The sequence below is a fragment of the Rutilus rutilus genome (genome assembly GCF_951802725.1).
Source record: "Rutilus rutilus genome assembly, chromosome: 1".
Taxonomy (NCBI): Eukaryota; Metazoa; Chordata; class Actinopteri; order Cypriniformes; family Leuciscidae; genus Rutilus; species Rutilus rutilus.
Window position 1 is genome coordinate 27,152,089 of NC_140209.1, and position 19,492 is coordinate 27,171,580.

At 37.8% G+C, this 19,492-nt stretch overlaps 1 protein-coding gene across 1 annotated transcript; it reads right to left on the minus strand.

Annotated features, from left to right (window-relative positions):
• Positions 1-2,051: 2,051 nt before the first annotated feature.
• Positions 2,052-16,629, minus strand: pctp (phosphatidylcholine transfer protein). The gene is made up of 6 exons (XM_084387837.1): positions 16,441-16,629; positions 15,207-15,324; positions 7,106-7,185; positions 6,773-6,944; positions 3,862-3,929; positions 2,052-3,774 (listed from the first exon to the last, which is right to left on the minus strand). Exons 1-6 carry the CDS (start codon positions 16,567-16,569, stop codon positions 3,697-3,699), a joined length of 645 nt encoding a protein of 214 aa, XP_084243963.1. The 5' UTR covers positions 16,570-16,629; the 3' UTR covers positions 2,052-3,696.
• Positions 16,630-19,492: the final 2,863 nt, after the last annotated feature.

Consider the following 19,492-nt stretch of genomic DNA (forward strand, 5'->3'; position numbering starts at 1 on the left):
TTGGACTCCTATAAACTGGCACCAGAGCCTGGACTCTCCTCGACGCCAGAACGGTTAAGATTTCAACAATGCAAAGCATATGCTTATGAAAATAATTACCTAACCTTGAGTTCAGAGGCTTCTTGGCTACAGATAGAGGGGCCAGACGCAGCGCCAGGTAACGTCTGCAATTATAACCGGGCTGAATAACCTCCATCAAAACTCACTTCATGCGCATTACGCACTAGAAAAAGCCCATAAAAGCCTATTCAGGATCAAGGATGCATGTTCCCAGAGGCCCCTCTATCTCTAATTGTAATCTATTAAGAATCACAAAAGCTGCAGACGGGAAGGTTTCCGAGCGGAGCGTCTGTTCAGACAGACAGGCACCTGGGAAATCGGAGGAGGTTTTCAGTCCAGGAGGAAAAGTGTATCGCTTTCTGAAGCTAATTAGTCCTGTACATGACCAATCAGAAGAAATACAACAGCTGGCCAAGAAATATATTTGCCTTCCATTCGTGAAAGACAGCCAGTGGAAAGAAACAGAGGAATACCTGATGTTATTCGAGAGGGCCGTTTCAGGGGACAAAATGTGGGACAAATATAGACCCTCGACAATCTCATTTTCATTGTTTCCTACGAGTGCATCGGCCAAGAGAAACATTCAGAAGGGTGAATCTCATGAAGCCTGTCAAGAGCATATTTAACCTCAAAAGAAGATTTAAGAAATTATATTTTACAACCATTAAGGTTTTTTTAATAGATTGTGAGTGACTATGCAAAGTGAAAAAATATACATCATCTAAATAGTAAAGTATTTATATAATGCAATATTTATACTGCCTTTAGTTTATATGAGTAATAATGAGAATTACATGCAAACTCAAATATTAAACACTCATATACATGATGTATAACAATAAATAATAATAATAATACAATTTAATAATAATTATACGTCACAAATCAGAAAAAAAATATATATTTTCTATATGCAAAATATGATTTATTTAGAATTTGGGGTGAGAGCCGCTCTGTATGCTGGTGCCATATTTGTGCTATACAGAAACAGGATCACACTAACATCAAATATAATTATACTGTCAACTACAGAAGGATGTTTATAACACTATAATGTGCATGTGTGTTAAAAAATACTTACAAAACGTCTTGATTTAGGAGGGTTATAGGATCAAAATCAAAAGAATTCAATAAAAAAATTGCACCATTATAAAATCTATGATATTTAAATAAGGGAATATCATTATATCAACTGTTTTGACTAACCTGTTTAGTCAGTTTAGTAAGTGTACTTTAGTCACTCTCTGAATTTAGAACCACACACTAGTGTATACTCTTACTATTTTAAATATATATATATATATAAAAAAAAAAATTTTATGGCAGAGATAGTACAAGTCGTATACTAGTATTCTGCTCTGAATATGACATTCCAGACTGTAATTACACTTTTGACCAGCAGAGAGAGACACAGCTCCTGCATTTAATTTAGAAAATACTGTCCTGTACAAGTATTCATTTGTAGACTCAAATCCATGATCATATTATATTAGAGTCCTTTTAAAGTTCCCCTGTTGTCAATCATTTCATCCATTAAAACTTATCTTTGATCACCAAAACGACATTTTTAAGCATTTTTTACTTTAAAAAAAAAAAAAAATCCTTCATGCCTTAATCTTGAATGTAACTCGACACCTCATTTAGTATGCGCGGTTCTATGAATATGCAAATGAGCCCCGCTTCCACTCACAGCAGCTCAGAGATTCACTCGTTGACGATCACATGTTGATCTGATTGGTTACAAGGTAGTTTGTGACGTCAGAAACACCAGCGATTTCAAACCGTGTTTTTGAGACTGTCTTTGGTTCACTGCAGTTTTAGGGAGGAAATACTCAGCAATGGTGTCGACTTATGAATTTACACATGGTTTGTCTTAAAGCATATTAAAAATGCCACGTAGACACATAAACAACCTTAAAAGCCTGATTTTCACCACAGGGGGACTTTAAGCTCAGTTTTAATGCACAAACACAAATAAAAATTCAACAACATTGAAAGGCAAAACACCAGTTTTATTGCAATTAAATTTTGCAACAATGAACAGGCTGAGGCAGAATGCACAGATGATTTTAATTTCCACTTGCAGTACCGAGAGTTTAAGAGGTAGATGTAAAAAAACAACAGATCCAGAAGAAAAAAAAAACACACAATGAAACTACGGAGTGTCAAACAAGTCAAAGGGAATGTCAATGAAACTCTTTAATAACTTTCCTATGAATAATCTCTATTTCCTAATGGATAACAACCCACGCCTGTAAACACCAGCACCAGATATTAACGGACTGTATTGCTGCTTTAAATTGCTCTTGTGATCGGAATAATGTGTTATGATTTTTTTTTTTCATTAAATTTACTGTGCTCAGCATTAACATGTAAACAGCAGTATTATGAATTGAGTCATAATATTTTCAGTGCAAATGCTCAGAAATATATTTTCTGTAGTAATTGTCCTTAAAGTGATTTATGCAAATTCCTGTTTTAAAAGGTATGCAATTAATTTTCCCAATATACAGACCATAAATTCTGACCGTTAAAAATGTATCAACCATTAAAATTAAATCAGTGCGAACCATATTATCTTTGTAAAGCCTCAACTGTGTTCCCGTGCTTCAAACAGTAGAGGACGCTGCTTTACTTCAATCCATCATTATAATATAAATGCCTAATTCAGCACATGCAAACTTTTCTTGTTATATTTAAGTGCATGATTGTATTCAGTTGCTCGGGTTGGGGAACAAAACTATAACATAACCATTATATAACTATTCAGATCACATACAGTGACCCTCGTGCTTATTGGACACTTGAGTCCGGATGTGCATTACTGTTCAAACATTTTTGGGGTCAGTGAGTTTTTCCAATGTTTCTGAAATTAGTCTCTTCTGCTCACCAAGGCTGCATTAATATGATCAAAAATACAGTAAAAACAGTAATATTGTGAAATATTATTACCATTTAAAACAGCTGTTTTCTGCAAATATACTGTAAAATGTAATTTATTCCTGTGATCAAAGCTGAATTTTCAGCATCATTACTTCAGTGTCACATGATCCTTCTGAAATCATTCTAATATGATGCTCATTTATTATTGCTGCTCAATTATTAATAATGACAGTGTATATCTATTGCTTTATGATTCGAACCTAACAAACTTCTTTTTGCCAAATATCTTTCTTTACTGTAAACAACTCTTGATTTTATACTTTGTTTTCTAGCACATTTCCATGTCTTAAGTGTCCAAATTGTATATATTATATATATTTATATTTAACTTTATAGGGTTGCTGTATAAAACCTAACAGCATTTGGATTTCAGGAAGGCTTACTGATTGTTTTTGTGCATTTGATATCTAACGAAGGTTAATTAATGTTTTCATATATTCACGAATTACATAAGCGCTATGATTAATCTATATTACATTCGGAACCGATTTTATAAACTCTAATTATCCATGATTTACTTCTAAAGTTCAACAAGAACCTGAAATCCTTTGATTCTTTAACTCAGCTGCATTTTCTCCGATCCCCAAATAAACATCAGTAACTCTACCCACAATGCCCTGCACCCAGAATGCCCTTCCGACGTGAAACAGAACCAAAGCGATGTCAGGAGAATGAGAGGACAGTGTTCATGCATCACTTGTTGTTGGTGCAGTAGTTTGCGTAGTTATTGCAGGCCTTCTTCATGTCGGTGAGAAAGGCAGGGACGCCCGTCTGAAGTGAAAACACACATTCATCAACACCGTTACACCAATAAATGCACATGACATGAATGAATGAATGAATGTACAGCCGGCTCACCTTTGCTGCCCAGTTCACCAGCCACGTCGGGATCATTCCTCCGGGATTATCAAAGTAGTTCATGAACACTGGAATATGATTCAAACACACATAGTTGCAGGTGAGCAGGAGTATGTTACGTGTGTGTGTGTGTGTGTGTGTGTGTGTGTGTGTGTGTGTGTGTGTGTGTGTGTGTGTGTGTGTGTGTGTGTGTGTGTGTGTGTGTGTGTGTGTATAAGTGAGTGACTGAGTGTGAGTGACTGTGTGAGTGAGTGAATGAGTGACTGACTGTGTGAGTGAATGAGTGACTGAGTGTGAGTAAGTGACTGACTGACTGTGAGAGTGAGTGAGTGACTGTGTGTGTGTGTGTGTGTGTGTGAGTGAGTGACTGTGTGTGTGTGTGAGTGAGTGACTGTGAGTGAGTGAGTGACTGTGAGTGAGTGAGTGACTGTGAGTGACTGTGTGTGTGTGTGAGTGACTGTGAAAGTGAGTGAGTGACAGAGTGATGCTGGGTACACACCAAAAGATTTTTTACATCTTATAAGATTTTCAAAATGTGATAGACCACAAACATGAGGACAAAAAATCCTAGATTTAAGCATTTTGCTCCTATAGTGTGTGGTGTGCCATGATGTGACAAAGACAGCACACCACACACAAACAGATTTTCAACCAGATTCTCGACTGTGAACACAGTAAATCTCGCAAAACCTCGCGAGACTTCAGAATAAGCATGTCGGATGATATGCATGAAGAAATTATGATGATAGTGTTTGGAATGATTTTCACATAAAAAAATTCACATTAAAAAAAACAACAAAAAAAACATTGTACCCACCATTATATATAACCTTTTATACAGAAATATATTCATTCTTTATTGTCTTTATTTATTCTTTATTGTATTTATTGTCTCTTTAGAAAAAGTTAGCCTATTTAATCCCTCACTGAACCCTTATAACACTCAGCTTCCTGCATGTGTGCGTGTGCGTGTGTGAGAATGACCGTCTTCCATCATCTCACTTTCTGATTGGATATTGTTTCGTTTCACGTGATAATCTCCAGAACGTGCGCGCGTTTGTCCTCGGGGTTCCCCCCACACATCAGGATTTCTGATCGTAAATATTAAACATGTTGAATATTTACGATTCGCGATCGGGGCGGCTCCGACGTTCTTCCGAGCAGGTTCGGACACTCTTAACACACCTCACACCAAGGGAAAATCTGATAAGATAATCTGTTGAACCATCAAGATAATCGGGACATAGCTAGGATTGTCGGAAGGGGGGAAATCGGCCCAAAATCAGCCCGATTATCTTTTGGTGTGTACTCAGCATGAGTGAGTGACTGTGTGTGTGGGTGAGTGACTGTGTGTGTTAGTGAGTGACTGTGAGTGAGTGACTGTGAGTGAGTGACTGTGAGTGAGTGACTGTGTGAGTGAGTAACTGTGTGAGTGAGTGAGAGACTGACTGAGTGAATGAGTGACTGTGTGTGAGTGACTGACTGTGTGTGAGTGAGTGACTGTGAAAGTGAGTGAGTGACTGAGAGTGAGTGAGTGACTGTGTGTGTGAGTGAGTGAGAGACTGACTGAGTGAATGAGTGACTGTGTGAGTGACTGACTGACTGACTGACTGACTGAGTGTGTGTGTGTGTGTGTGTGTGTGTGAGAGAGTGAGTGACTGTGTGTGTGAGTGAGTGAGTGACTGACTGACTGAGTGTGTGTGTGTGTGTGTGTGTGTGTGTGAGTGAGTGACTGTGTGTGTGAGTGAGTGAGTGACTGAGTGAGTGAGTGAGTGAGTGAGTGAGTGAGTGAGTGAGTGACTGTGTGAGAGAGTGAGTGAGTGAGTGTGAGTGACTGACTGAGTGTGAGTGAGCGAGTGAGTGTGTGTGTGTGTGTGAGTGAGTGATTGACTGAGTGACTGAGTGAGTGAGTGAGTGACTGAGTGTGAGTGACTGACTGAGTGTGAGTGAGTGTGTGTGTGTGTGTGTGTGTGTGTGTGTGTGTGTGTGTGTGTGTGTGTGTGAGTGAGTGATTGACTGAGTGAGTGACTAAGTGAGTGAGTGAGTGAGTGAGTGACTGAGTGTGAGTGACTGACTGAGTGTGAGTGAGTGAGTGTGTGTGTGTGTGTGTGTGTGTGTGTGTGTGTGTGTGTGTGTGTGAGTGAGTGAGTGATTGACTGAGTGAGTGACTAAGTGAGTGAGTGACTGAGTGTGAGTGACTGACTGAGTGTGAGTGAGTGAGTGAGTGAGTGAGTGTGTGTGTGTGTGTGTGTGTGTGTGTGTGTGTGTGTGTGTGTGTGTGTGTGTGTGAGTGAGTGATTGACTGAGTGAGTGACTAAGTGAGTGAGTGAGTGACTGACTGACTGTAAGTGAGAACTTCATATTCATTTATGAAGATAGATTATGTCTATTTATTTATCTATCTATTTGTATATGCTACTGTACATATGACATGATCTATACATTTGTTTTATTATTTACATTCATTGTTATTATTATATATATGTTGATGCTTTGGCAACATTGTGTTACACAATCATGCTAATAAAGCTCATTTGAAATTGAAAAATTGAAAATTGAGTGGCTGTGAGTGAGTGAGTGAGTGAGTGAGTGAGTGAGTGAGTGAGTGAGTGAGTGAGTGAGTGAGAGAGTGTGTGTGTGTGTGTGTGTGTGTACGTGTGTGTGAGAGTGTGTGTGTCTGTACGACTGTGAGTGAGTGAGTGTGAGTGACTGTCTGAGTGAGTGACTGTGAGTGTGAGTGACTGTGTGTGTGTGTGTGTGTGTGTGTGTGTGTGTGTGTGTGTGTGTGTGTGTGTGTGTGTGTGTGTGTGTGTGTGTGTGTGTGTGTGTGTGTGTGTGTGTGTGTGTGTGTGTGTGTGTGTGTGTGTGTGTGTGTGTGTGAACGTGTGTGTGAGAGTGTGTGTGTCTGTACCTTTGGTCCCGCCGGAGCCGTCGCTCTCCATGGCCAGACTCTGTTTGTAATCTTTGACCCGGATCACGCCTCTCTTCTCTGCACACTGAGACACACACGAGCTCTTGGCTAAAACCACCCAGATCTTCCGTCCTCCCGCGTCCAGATCCCGGCGCTCACGCACATACACATACTCAAGAGGGTTAAGGGCTCACCGAGAGAGAACTGCAGATTTATTTATCAAATATTATCATAAATGAAGAAATATTATTTTTCTGACACTGGTCAGCATGAATCTGTCCCGCACACACACACACTGTATTTTTCCAAGCATGAAGTGCGTCTGTAGGATACATCCCTGTTGGACAGAGGTAATGGATATTTCACCTCCCAGTATATGGCTTTCTGCCCGCTGTAGTCTTTCTCGTGCAGCTCTGAGGATGACACACATACACACACACACACACACACTCAGTGTGAGTACTTGCACACTTACAGTAAGGTCTCATGTTGATGTTAACATTAGTTAACTAAATTATTTAAAATTAACTAACAATGAACAATACTTCTACAGTGTTAATTAATCTTAGTAAATGTTAATGTCAAGCTGTATCCATTAATATTAGTTAATAGTTTGTTTTTCTTCTAGAAACAAACTTTGTTGCATTCTTTTCCTGTTATCACTATAAAGCTGCTTTGAAACAAAAAAAGTGCTATATAAATAAAGGTGACGAGACGTATTTTGCTAACTGCTGCATTTGTAATGTGCAGATAAAAAAGGTTGTAAATATGTGTAAACATACTGTATATATAGCTCACTGTCAGCTCATGATAGCCAATGCATTAACTAATCTTAACAAATGAGACCCAGTGTTACCCAGAACCTAAACATACATACATTTACAAACAGTTCAAGAGCAAGTTATTATGAGAGGAAAATGTTTCGGATGAGAAGAGTGAAAGATGAGTTATGAGACACTATCACAGAGATGGGTGATATGAACTATCACTGCATCACATTCATTTCACATCAAGGTTAAGGGTTTACATCATGATATAGTTCATTTTACGAGAAATTAAACATGAAAAATGCTTTATATATTCATTAAATCACCTATATAACATAAACAGCCTAATTTGGATAACAAACCATATATTTTACAAAGTAAAGCTACACTTATGCTAATCTTAATGCAACACTATTAAATGCCATTTTAGAGACAGTGTGCTTCTGATTTAATGGCAATAGTTCAGGAGGACCGTTTTCAGTTCCAGCATGACTCAAACGTCAAGTGTGGAAGAACTAAAACCAGACCCGAACCTCTCCTGAACTCTAGATCTGGACACCGTCTGCGAGTCTGATCACATCATGCAACCTCACTCTCACTGAGAGCAAATCCATGTCCAACATCTAACATCTTCCCAGAAGACTGGAAGCGATCAGGAACGACAAGCATTTCAGGGTTTGAATTCAAAGTCACGTAAAAACAGCTTTATATTATTAAACAGTTGAGTTCAAAACTGACTTGTATTATAGAAACGGGCGTTGAAAGCATGAGATCCCACCCTTCCTTCCAAAGCCACGCCACCTCAAAACACATGAACACACACAGCAGAGTCTGCAAAGCATTACGATAGACTGCATTACATGACCTTTTGTCTCAAAGCACACATTACATGACAACATGAACGTATACTTGCAGAGCTCTAGTTTTACCACCTGACTGCTGCAGATTCATTTCGGCATTGATAGCGTTGCCATAGAAACGCAAAATATATATGTACGTGTTAATATTTAGACCACTTGTATTATTGATTGCTTTCAGGATTTTTTGTTTATGAAAAAATTGCCTCCCTACCTTTAATACCTTTAATTTAGTTGATAAAAAAATATCCATGTTCGTGTTAGTTCACAGTGCATTAACTAATGTTCACAGATACAACTTTTGATCTTAAAAATGTATTAGTAAGTGTTGACTAACTAAGATTATAAAATGCTGTAGAAGTATTTTTCATTGTTAGTTCAAATGTTAACAAATGAAACCTTATTGTAAAGTGTTGCCATAAACAAACTTAAAAAAATATATATATAAAACTTAAACTCTGTTGCTTACACTTTATTTTAAGGTGACTTAGTTATTTTGTACTTACTCTAGTAAGTACTGAGTAATATTACTTAACTACATGCACTTGCTATAGAGTTACAGTTAGGGTTTGGTTTAGGGTTAGTTACTTGTAATCATGCATAATTTAGTTATTACTATAGTAAGTGGATGTAGTAACGTGCAGAGCCGGACAGTAACGGAGTACATTTACTTGAGTACAGTACTTAAGTACAATTTTGAGGGATCTGTACTTTGCCCGAGTATCATTTTTGGGGAGTACTCATGACTTTACTCAAGTACATTTGGGAGGCAAATATTGTACTCTTTACTCCGCTACATTTCTATCCATAACCGTGAGTACCCGTTACTTCTTCAAAAAAAAAAAAAAAAAAGGAAAAAAGAAAAATCTTGGAAACCCTCAATTTGTTGTTTCCCTCTCAAACGTGATTGGATTGTGCAGGCGCCACTGATTGGGACAGCCTATCAGCAATCACCTTCAGCTTTCCGCCAAAGTCAACTCCATGGTCAGATTTAGATAAGAGACGAAACCATGGACGAAACAATGGATGAAGACGCAGCAGGTCCGTCCCGGGAATGTGCCAACCCGTGGCCCCACCTCGCCAGACTATTTCAATTTTCTGAACAAGTTAATGATAGTTTTCGCTTAAAGTGTTTGCTGTGTTTACCAGTGTAAGCACTGTGGCAGTAGTAATGCAATATTTAGAAAATGTACTCTTGTACTCTTGATACTCAAGTACTTTTAAAAACAAGTACTTCAGTACTTTTACTTAAGTAGACATCTGACTGTAGTACTTTTACTTGTACTTGAGTAAAATTTAGCAAGGGGTATCTGTACTTTTACTCAAGTAATGAAGCTGTGTACTTTGTCCGCCTCTGGTAACGTGTAACTACGTCACCTTAATGTAAAGTGTTACCCAGATAGTTGAAATTTGTTATTTTCGTTTAGTTGAACTTGATGCACTAAAATAACCACAGCTTGAGATAAAAAAAAAAAAAAACTAATAAAAATGATAAAATACAACAAATTTACTAAACCTTTCAAATGAAAATTACAACCGAAAATATAAAAACGGTTAAAAACTATGATAGTGAAACATATTTAACACTGTTGAGCAGAAAAAGACTGACAGGCGTGTTTGTTCCAGGTCTGAACGGGTCAATCTAGCGTTTCACAGATGATGTATTCAGCGAACAAGGGTGGAGGCTCGTGATTGTAATCAGAAGCGATTCATGACTGATTTAACCCAGACCACATTTCACTGCTCTGGTGGTCCGACACAAGATTCACACTAGTGATTGAAATCACACAACGTTGAGTGAAATTATACATGTGAACAAAGACATGGTGTTCAGATAAAAGAACAAAACAAGTCCTGTAGTTTGACAAACATTTACTTTGAAGAAAACGCAGAGATGATGACACTGAACTAAACGCTTGTCATGCAATCAAGATCTGGAGGTCAGTTTGTGCTGTTGTGTGTATACATCAGTGTTTGGATGGGCTTTCTCCAGTTATACCACAGGGAAGCACACAGGGGGACACTATAGAGGACATACATCAGGACTAAAGCACAAACGCTGTCAGATGCATGAGGCTTTTCGTGAAAGATCATCTCAAACACATGCGTACAGGGTCCGTCTGGAGCCAGAGATGTGTTTCCAATAAAACAGCACTCCACCCTCACACACAGCTATTCACGGTCTGTTTGTGTTTGCGGGAAATACACCACCCTGGCCATGTCATGTCTCAAACATGAGGAAAACCAAATGGCTTCAAAAGCTAGTTTCTCGTCAAATGCACACTCATGAAACTACACAAGAAGTCCAGGATAAGAAAAAAATAAAAAGATGTGTCAAAATAATAATCTTTTGGAGAGCAAAAACAGCTTTCATGTCCTAAACTCGAGCACAAAACAAAGTGATTTTTAAAGATTGTTTAATAGTTCCCAGATCCTGAGAGAACACAACATGTACACGTTTGTCGAATAAAACGAGCTCCGTATTGATGATTACCCAATGTTAACATTGTTTAAATGGTCATTTCATTTAAAACACAATTTCCTGAGCTTTTTTCAAAATGCAATGCAATACTTCAAACACAAAAGTCTGTCCCTAGATCACTTAACTATAACCTGCAAAAAGGTAATGGCATCACAACTACAAGCTCATTAACATCACTCATTGACCTCCCACATTTACATATTAACCACCATGTAAAACAACTGATAAATGACCTACTGTGAACTACAGTACGTGGGCAAAGATCATTTACAACCAGAAGTCTTAAAGGTAAAGTATCAAAAACAGTAAGTTTAATCATAATGCATTCGGGTCATTTTTTCTAAAAGAAACACAGTTTTTAGTATGGGAGGCAAACTTTGATGTGTCAAGACTATATAAACTGTGGCTTTAAATGTGTTGAAATTGAAGTACTTTAGTGAAATACATTTAGAATTTTAGGAGTGCATTTTGTTGATAACATGAATCTGCACACAGACAGACATAAATAAACTACAAATAAACTTCAGCAAAAGTTCAATTAGTCTACAGTACATGTGGTAAAAGTCCACTTTCACTCTGTTGCCACCTATTGATCAACCATTGCAGCATATGAGAAACTGATAATCTTTGTCATCATAAGTGAAAGTTTATTCAAGCAAACTGGATGTACATTTGAAAAACATTCAAGTAATGTTATTTTGATATTGGTTTGTTGGAAAACTGAAAAAAGTTTGCCTTTTTTTATGCATCATGAGTGTCAGAGAGGGAGAAAATGGTCATAAATAACTAAATTATAACTGTTTTTAACTTTATAACTAGTCTTCAGTGGAACACTACATGCTATAAACTGCATGTAGGCCACTTTAAACGTGACATCACGCCTCCTCGTTTTCTGAGCTTATTGGTGCTCTGCCATCTCATTTTTAACTATTAACACTTTTGATTAAACAGCAAACACGTACTGATTGAGATTTAATGTTGTTGCAAAAAAAGGAGATTCAAAGTACAAACCTGTTCAATGTACAGAAATCTGATCCAGGGTCAGTTTCTGCCTTTCACATGCTAACGGTTGAGCTTATATAGACTGAAGGATCTGATTCTGGATCAGTCCACTGAGAAACTCGATACTTAAAGGCCTGTTCTGTATATAGGCCCCATTTACACTGCATGGTTCAAGTGACCCAATTCCGATTTTTCCTCTCATGTGGCACAGATCGGATATGACCGGCGAACGTGTAAGCAGGAAAAAAGCACATGGATTCCGATATTCTCAGATCGGTTTCAGGCCTCACTCATATGTGGAAATAAATCAGATATGAATCGGATACGTGTATATGCGTCTGACATGTAAGCAGACAAATCGGATATTCCCCAGTAAATGTGAGTCGTACGTCATTAAAAAAAGGGACGTCAACTCAGGTGGACACCAACTGCGATCACATGACTTATTAATGGTGCGATGGAGGACGAAGGCTCAACACAGTGGAGAGCAATTTTTTGCTGACCTTTGAAAATAGCGCGGAAAGCAAAACCCTGGATAATTAGAGGTGCGCAGATGAGCTCCAACGTCACCCGAATCCGCAGCCAAAAACAAATCATCCACCCGCCACTCACCCACACCAATAATTTTCTCTGATTTAAGTATCCGCACCCAATGGTCAAATTACTATTATTCTTATGTGTTGTTACGCATGAGGATAAATGGATGATCATTACTCCCTTGAAACTTAAACTGGAATGGAACATGCTCATATTTTAGAGAATGTAATTAGTATTTTCGTTAATGATTTACCATATCCACCCGCGACCCACCCAAAATTAATCAGAATGTTATTTTTAATACTTGACCCGCCCGATCCGCGGATTATCCGCAGAGCCCCCGCGGATATAACCGTGATCCGCTCATCACTATAATCATTTTGTCTGCTTTTGTATCCATTGCAAATCGAGCTGTTTTACAAATAGTTTTACTTGTGTTACTATTTTCCGGGTCAGAACATCTACATTGGGTTGTTTCGGCAGTGTATAGTGTAAATGCAAATATCGGATACGGGTCACTTTTAAAAGATGATGTAAGCGGGTCGTTAAAAAAAAAAAAATCGGATATAGTCAGCAAATCGGAATTGGGCATCAAGACCTGCAGTGTAAATGCAGCCTAAGTCTCAAGCATGGACGTCTGATGCATATGGCACACTTAACTAGAAACACTTGAGGATTTTCAAAGTCGCCATCTGATTGGTTGAACCCTACAGGACTTCCGGGAGACGGGTGTGTCGCGTTCTTTAACGGCCCGCCTGAAAACAAAGCAGTCGTGAAGCCAAACCCCCTCATGGAAAAAGAAAACTGTCGTGTTTACAACTGTGACAATGAGCGCTTATTATTAGGATCAAATAAATGCAGGATTTTCAAAAGTATGTGAAGTATGTAAAGTTCACGGCATGGGCTCCTTAAAATACGTCCAAGAGTTTTACACATCTGTTATTGTAGGGACATCGACGTTACATTTTCACGCCTTTAAACATGACACGGAACAAAACCAGCTGTGATTGGTTGCTTTACATGTCAGTCAGACGGCCTCTGGATGGTCCTTGGCCAATGAACGCTGCGATCGAGTCCAGATCTTCTGCCTACATGAGACTAGTACTGTATAAACCACATCACTATCAAACAACACAGCACGTTCTACACACACAACAATGACAGAATAAACACTGGGTCAATCTACTGGGACACTACATGTACATGACGACGTACCAGTCCAGTTCCCTGCGTATGTGAACGGATCTGACCACCATCAAGAGGAGAAGCTTCAGAGTGTGGAAAAACATTAGAAAAAATGTTGAAAAATATGATGCATTTCAAGTGGTCGCCAGTTTATTTGAGCTACACAAGAGTAAGTTAACATAACTTTAAGACACTTAAAGGTATACTCCACTTTTTTTGGAAATAGGCTAATTTTACAATTCCCCCAGAGTTAAACAGTTGAGTTTTACCGTTTTCGAATCCATTCAGCCGATCTCCGGGTCTGGCGGTACCACTTTTAGCATAGCTTAGCATAAATCATTGAATCGGACAGGACCATTAGCATCTCTCTCAAAAAAATGACCAAAGAGTTTCGATATTTTTCCTATTTAAAACTCGACTCTTCTGTAGTTCTGTACTCATCGTGTACTAAGACCGACGGAAAATGTAAAGTTGCGATTTTTGCGATTTTCTAGGCTGATATGGCTAGGAACTATACTCTCATTCCTGCGTAATAATCAAGAACCTTTGCTGCCGTACCATGGCAGGCGTAATGATATGACACAGCGCCTGAAAATAGGTCTAATAGGTTAGACAAACTTAGTCCCGGTCACGTTGGAAGTTACCGAGCTGGGGACTATTTTCAGGTGCTGCGTCATATCCTTACGCCTGCTGGACTCATGGTACGGCAGCAACGTTTCTTGATTATTACGCAGGAATGAGAGTATAGTTCCTAGCCATATCAGTCTAGAAAATCGCAACTTTTCATTTTCCGTCGGTCTTAGTACACGATGTAACTAAAGAAGAGTCAAGTTTTAAATAGGAAAAATATCAAAACTCTTTGGTCATTTTTTTGAGAGAGATGCTAATGGTCTTGTCCGATTCAATGATCTATGCTAAGCTATGCTAAAAGTGGTACCGCCAGACCCGGAGTTCGGCTGAATGGATTCGAAAACGGTAAAACTCAACTGTTTAACTCTGGGGGAGGTGTAAAATGAACCTATTTCCAAAAAAAGTGGAGTATCTCTTTAATACTCTGTAATATTATCAATTTGGCTGACACTGTCAGATGAGAACAACACGTGAGATGAATAATGAACCTATTGTCTTCTGTAGAGCTGCTTCATAGCTGAACCGAATTAGTTTCATAATTGACGCATTTTGCAACATCGACACAGTTATTGAACTGAACTGAATAAACATTGAACTGACTTGAGCTAAACGACACTGTCTTTTTAGAGCTGCTTTACAGCAGAATTTGAATTTGTGTCACATTTGATGAAGTTGCATTAATGATTCTGTAATTTTCCTGTTTATTACTGTAGAAAACTATGAATAAAGCTGACGTGACTTGATGTAAATGTGTTTTTTTACCCACAAAAGCTTGTTTGAGTTGTTCTGCTACAGAAATGGGTGTATCACCTATAATCTCTTTAATGATGATTCATTGAGCATAGGAATGTGTCTAAACCTGCCTTACGAGTAATACTGAGAGTCAAACTATCACGACACTGAGACTGAAGGGTGAAATAATGGTTTTCATGAAGATGTTTGATCGTGACTTCTGCAGTCCTGCTCATGATTACCTTTGGCATAGGAGTCCCAGTGTCTCCTGTAGTTGAGATCCATGTAAACATCTGCGAGGAGATCTGGAGAGCAGCTGGGCAGAGAACCGAACACTTTGTACTCGTACAAACCCGTTTCCTGTTCAACACGACATTAAAGACAAAAGCATCACAAACACATGCCACATCACAGCCAGAGCCTGTACTACTGAACAAGCGTCGTGATATGTGAATGACTGATGTGATGTTTTACATGTCATGCACTAGATGGGAAACTGATCCTACAGTGCATGAAAACAGGATCTCTTGAATGAATCCGTCATGGTTACTTTTGCTTGTAGGTTTTGCTTATAAATCACTAAAACATCTGGATTTTTTATGGGTGATTTTGGTCATTTCATCCACACTGAGCCAAATAGTGTTATAGAACTTTTAAATACTATGTATATTACCAACCCAATGCAGTGGGTGTGTTTATAATACATATTGTGTTAGTAACAGAAAGGTTCAGTTGTAAATCACTGCACTGCCACTAGATTCACACATTCAATTAGGTTTTATATTATAGCATATACTCATTTTAAATATCACTTTCAACTCCAGAAAACATTTATCAGTGTTGTCTTATTTTTAAGAGCCCATTTATATGGGGCAAGTTGTCACAATGAGAAGCTGCATTAAAAAGTCTATTAAACAAAAAGACAATATTAAGTAATTCATGAAACATTAAAAATCACAAGGAGAAAACGGGGGAGGGGGGGAGGGGTAAGAAATAAATAAAAAACATTGTTTAATTCAACTGAAATGCCTAATTAACTAAATATGATGATAATGAAATGATAGTTAATTAATTATAAAAAAAATACGTAGGTGGATTAAATCAACATGCACAACAACTGTTTTAGAAAAAAAGCATGTCTGTGTTTGAACTTCCGATTCGAAATTGAACTTTTAAAATGCATGGATTATGACAACACATGTGACAACTAGCCCCGGTCTGCCTTTTACAGTGAGTTTGAAGCTTATGTTATCGAATATCATCACGTACAGTATGTCCAATATTATACAGCACATTTACGTTGGACATTGTATTATGTTGTTGTGCCAAAAATAATAATCAAACGCAACCATTGCATTATGTTATATATATACTATTCCATGTCATGCATGATGTTATAGATCAGATTGCATCGCACTGGATTGTTTTGATTGTGCACAGGGCGCGTGCGCATTGAGTCATTCATCAAATATTCACCTTGTTGTAAAGTCTGTATATTTTGACGTTCATGGTCTCGGTGAAGAACTCCCAGCCTCCGTCGAGCATCGGCTGGTCCAGCTCGGTCCAGGCCTGCTGAAACTCCTCATCACTGAACTGCAGAGCCATGATGTTTCCGTGTTCAACCAGAAGAGTCAGGAGTCATGTGTGTGAACGCGGGCGCTGACGTCAGAGCGCAGCTGAGCTGATCGCGCGCCACGTGCTCGCGTTCACGCATTTCAGTACACGCTTAAATGTTTTGTATACAAGAAAATTAAGAGTATATACATTTATATATTAAAATTATTATTATTATATATTAAGACAGATAATTAAATATAGATATGTATATATATGTGTGTTTTTAGAAGAAGTATCTTATGCACACCAAGGCTGCATTTATGTTATAAAAAATACAACAACAAAATAAACCCCAGTAATATTGTGAAATATTCTTAAAATGTAAAATAGCTGTTTTCTATGTTAATATATTGTACAGTGTATTTTATTCATGTGATCAAAGCTGAATTTTCAGCATCATTACTCCAGTCTTCAGTGTCACATGATCCTTCAGAAATCATTCTAATATGATGATTTGATGATCAAGAAACATTTCTGGTTAAAAAATGAATACATTTATTCAGCAAGGATGCATTAAATTGATCAAAAGTGACAGGAAAGACATTTATAACGTTAAAAAAGATTATATTTCAAATAAATGCTGTTCTTTTGAACTTTCTATTCATCAAAGAATCCTGAAAAAAAAAAAATTCAACATTGATAATAATAATTTATGTTTCTTGATAAACAAATCCTCATATCAGAATGATTTCTGAAGGATCATGTGACACTGAAGACTGGAGTAATGATGCTGAAAATTCAGCTTTGATCACAGGAATAAATTATATTGAAAAATATATATTCAAATAGAAAACAGTTATTTTACATTTTAATAATATTTCCCAATATTACTGTTTTTTTATATTTTTAATAAAATAAATGCAGCCTTGGTGAGCAGAAGAGACATTAAAAATCGTACCAATCAAAAACTTTTGACTGGCAGTGTACATTTTTATATAGCCTATATATGATTTTTTTTTTTGCCAGTCAGCCGTTCATTATCTCAAAATAAACTCTGGCCGGGTGGTCAGGAGCCTGACATGAGACATTCGTCTGAGAAGCCTCTGTTAGTAACCTAATGCTGTAACCTTTGTTACCAGATGATACTCTATACCTACAGCCTGTTACAAGACAGACCAGCTCAAATATTTATACTCCACCATTCATAACAGGCCCATCAATTCATCAGAAATGGGCGGTGTGTCATAATAGTTGTGAAAGTTTAATAAAATAAAGGGTTAGATTCAAGCTTATAGGACAGAACCTGTAATGAAACATCGAAAAACATACAGTATATCAACTAAAAGATCCATTGAAGAACCATTAAGGAGTGTTTGTATCAAATTTGTTCATTAAAGAACGGTTTGGTGAGAATTGCACTGAATGAACTCAAATGAACTCAAGCAAGATACAAAACTGGAGCCGAATGACCAAACCCTCAGTGTCTCTGCTGTCAGTCAGAGACCCGAGCGATGTCCGTCAGCGCGTGCAGCATTTGAGGAAAGATTTCCTCCGGGAAGGAAGACTGTAGACAACACCCTGTATCACATTACAAGAAGAAAAAAAAAAAGCAGAAAAACAAATTTGATGCTTGAGTCACACATATAAGAGCAGAAGGCAAGAGCCAATTCAAACCACAAACGCATTCAAATTCACATTGACGCATATTCAGATGTATGTCCACAAACAAAATACACACTCACAGAGGTTGTGCAGTGATTTACAGGCAACCTCAGCAAGACCGTTGTAGCTGTCACGTCAGATTCAAAGATTGAAATAAATATTGTATATATGCGCTGTGTGCATTTCCATATTATTGACACAGTGACACTTATAAATGCTAACGTTTTTTTCTTTTTAGAAAATGTAAATTTATACCTAAAATCACTGAAAGTTGCATGGCTTCCAAATGAAAATGCATATAAATGTAAATTTGATCAGTATTCATATCTAAACAATGAAAATGTTGGTTATTAGGCTACGTATAGCATAAGTGTGAAACAACTGTTTTGTAGGATGTTGCAATAAATACAACTAGAACTAAATACACACATATTATTAAGCAACTTCCTCAAGGGATGCTTTTAAAACACTACTTGTGTGCTAGACATGCACATAAACACAATTTACTGTTCTGAAAACTAATTTGAAGCATTCAAGTCTTTAAATCAAAAGTTTTTTGAGAAACATTAATTCAGAATATTTAAATATTAATATTAAATACATTTTTAGACCTATTATGCTTTTCTTTTTTTTTTCTTTTTTTTAACATTTTCGGCATTCTTCAGTGTGTGATGTTGCTGTTTGGGCATGAAAAAGTTTTTTAGGCCCTTCCCTCGCTAACTTCACTCGTTCACGTATCGTTCACTCGGATTGACGTCATTGCTTACGTTGCATGAGCGCCCACTACTGGTGGAAACCTTGCGATGTGTTTAAATGGAGCACACTAAGCCCTTGATCACGTGTGGGTAAATTTACAATCGTCACAATCGTGTTGCATTGTGGTCTATGGATCTGCCTGATATTGATTAGATTTACCCCCTGTGTCAAATTCAAGGGGTCGAGGGTCCGTCCAAATAAACTTGCCTCATCCACTTGACACGTTGAACGCACTTCAAAATGGCGGAGAGGATTCTCCCGAGGGGAAGAGCTTAGGGAAGTTTGCGAGTGTATGTCTAAAAGTGAATTTAAACGCAGCCCATGTCCCTCCAGTGGGAGTTATTCTCTCTATCAGTGTTACTGTTTCTGAACTCCCTGAACTCCATTGTAGTCTTGAGTTTTCCTCTGAAAAAGAACACATCACAATATAAAGTTCCCCTGTGGTGAAAATCAAGCTTTTAATGTTGTTTATATGTCTATGTGCTGTTTTTAATATGCTTTAAGACAAACCATGTGTAAATTCATAAGTCGACACCATTGCTGAGTATTTCCT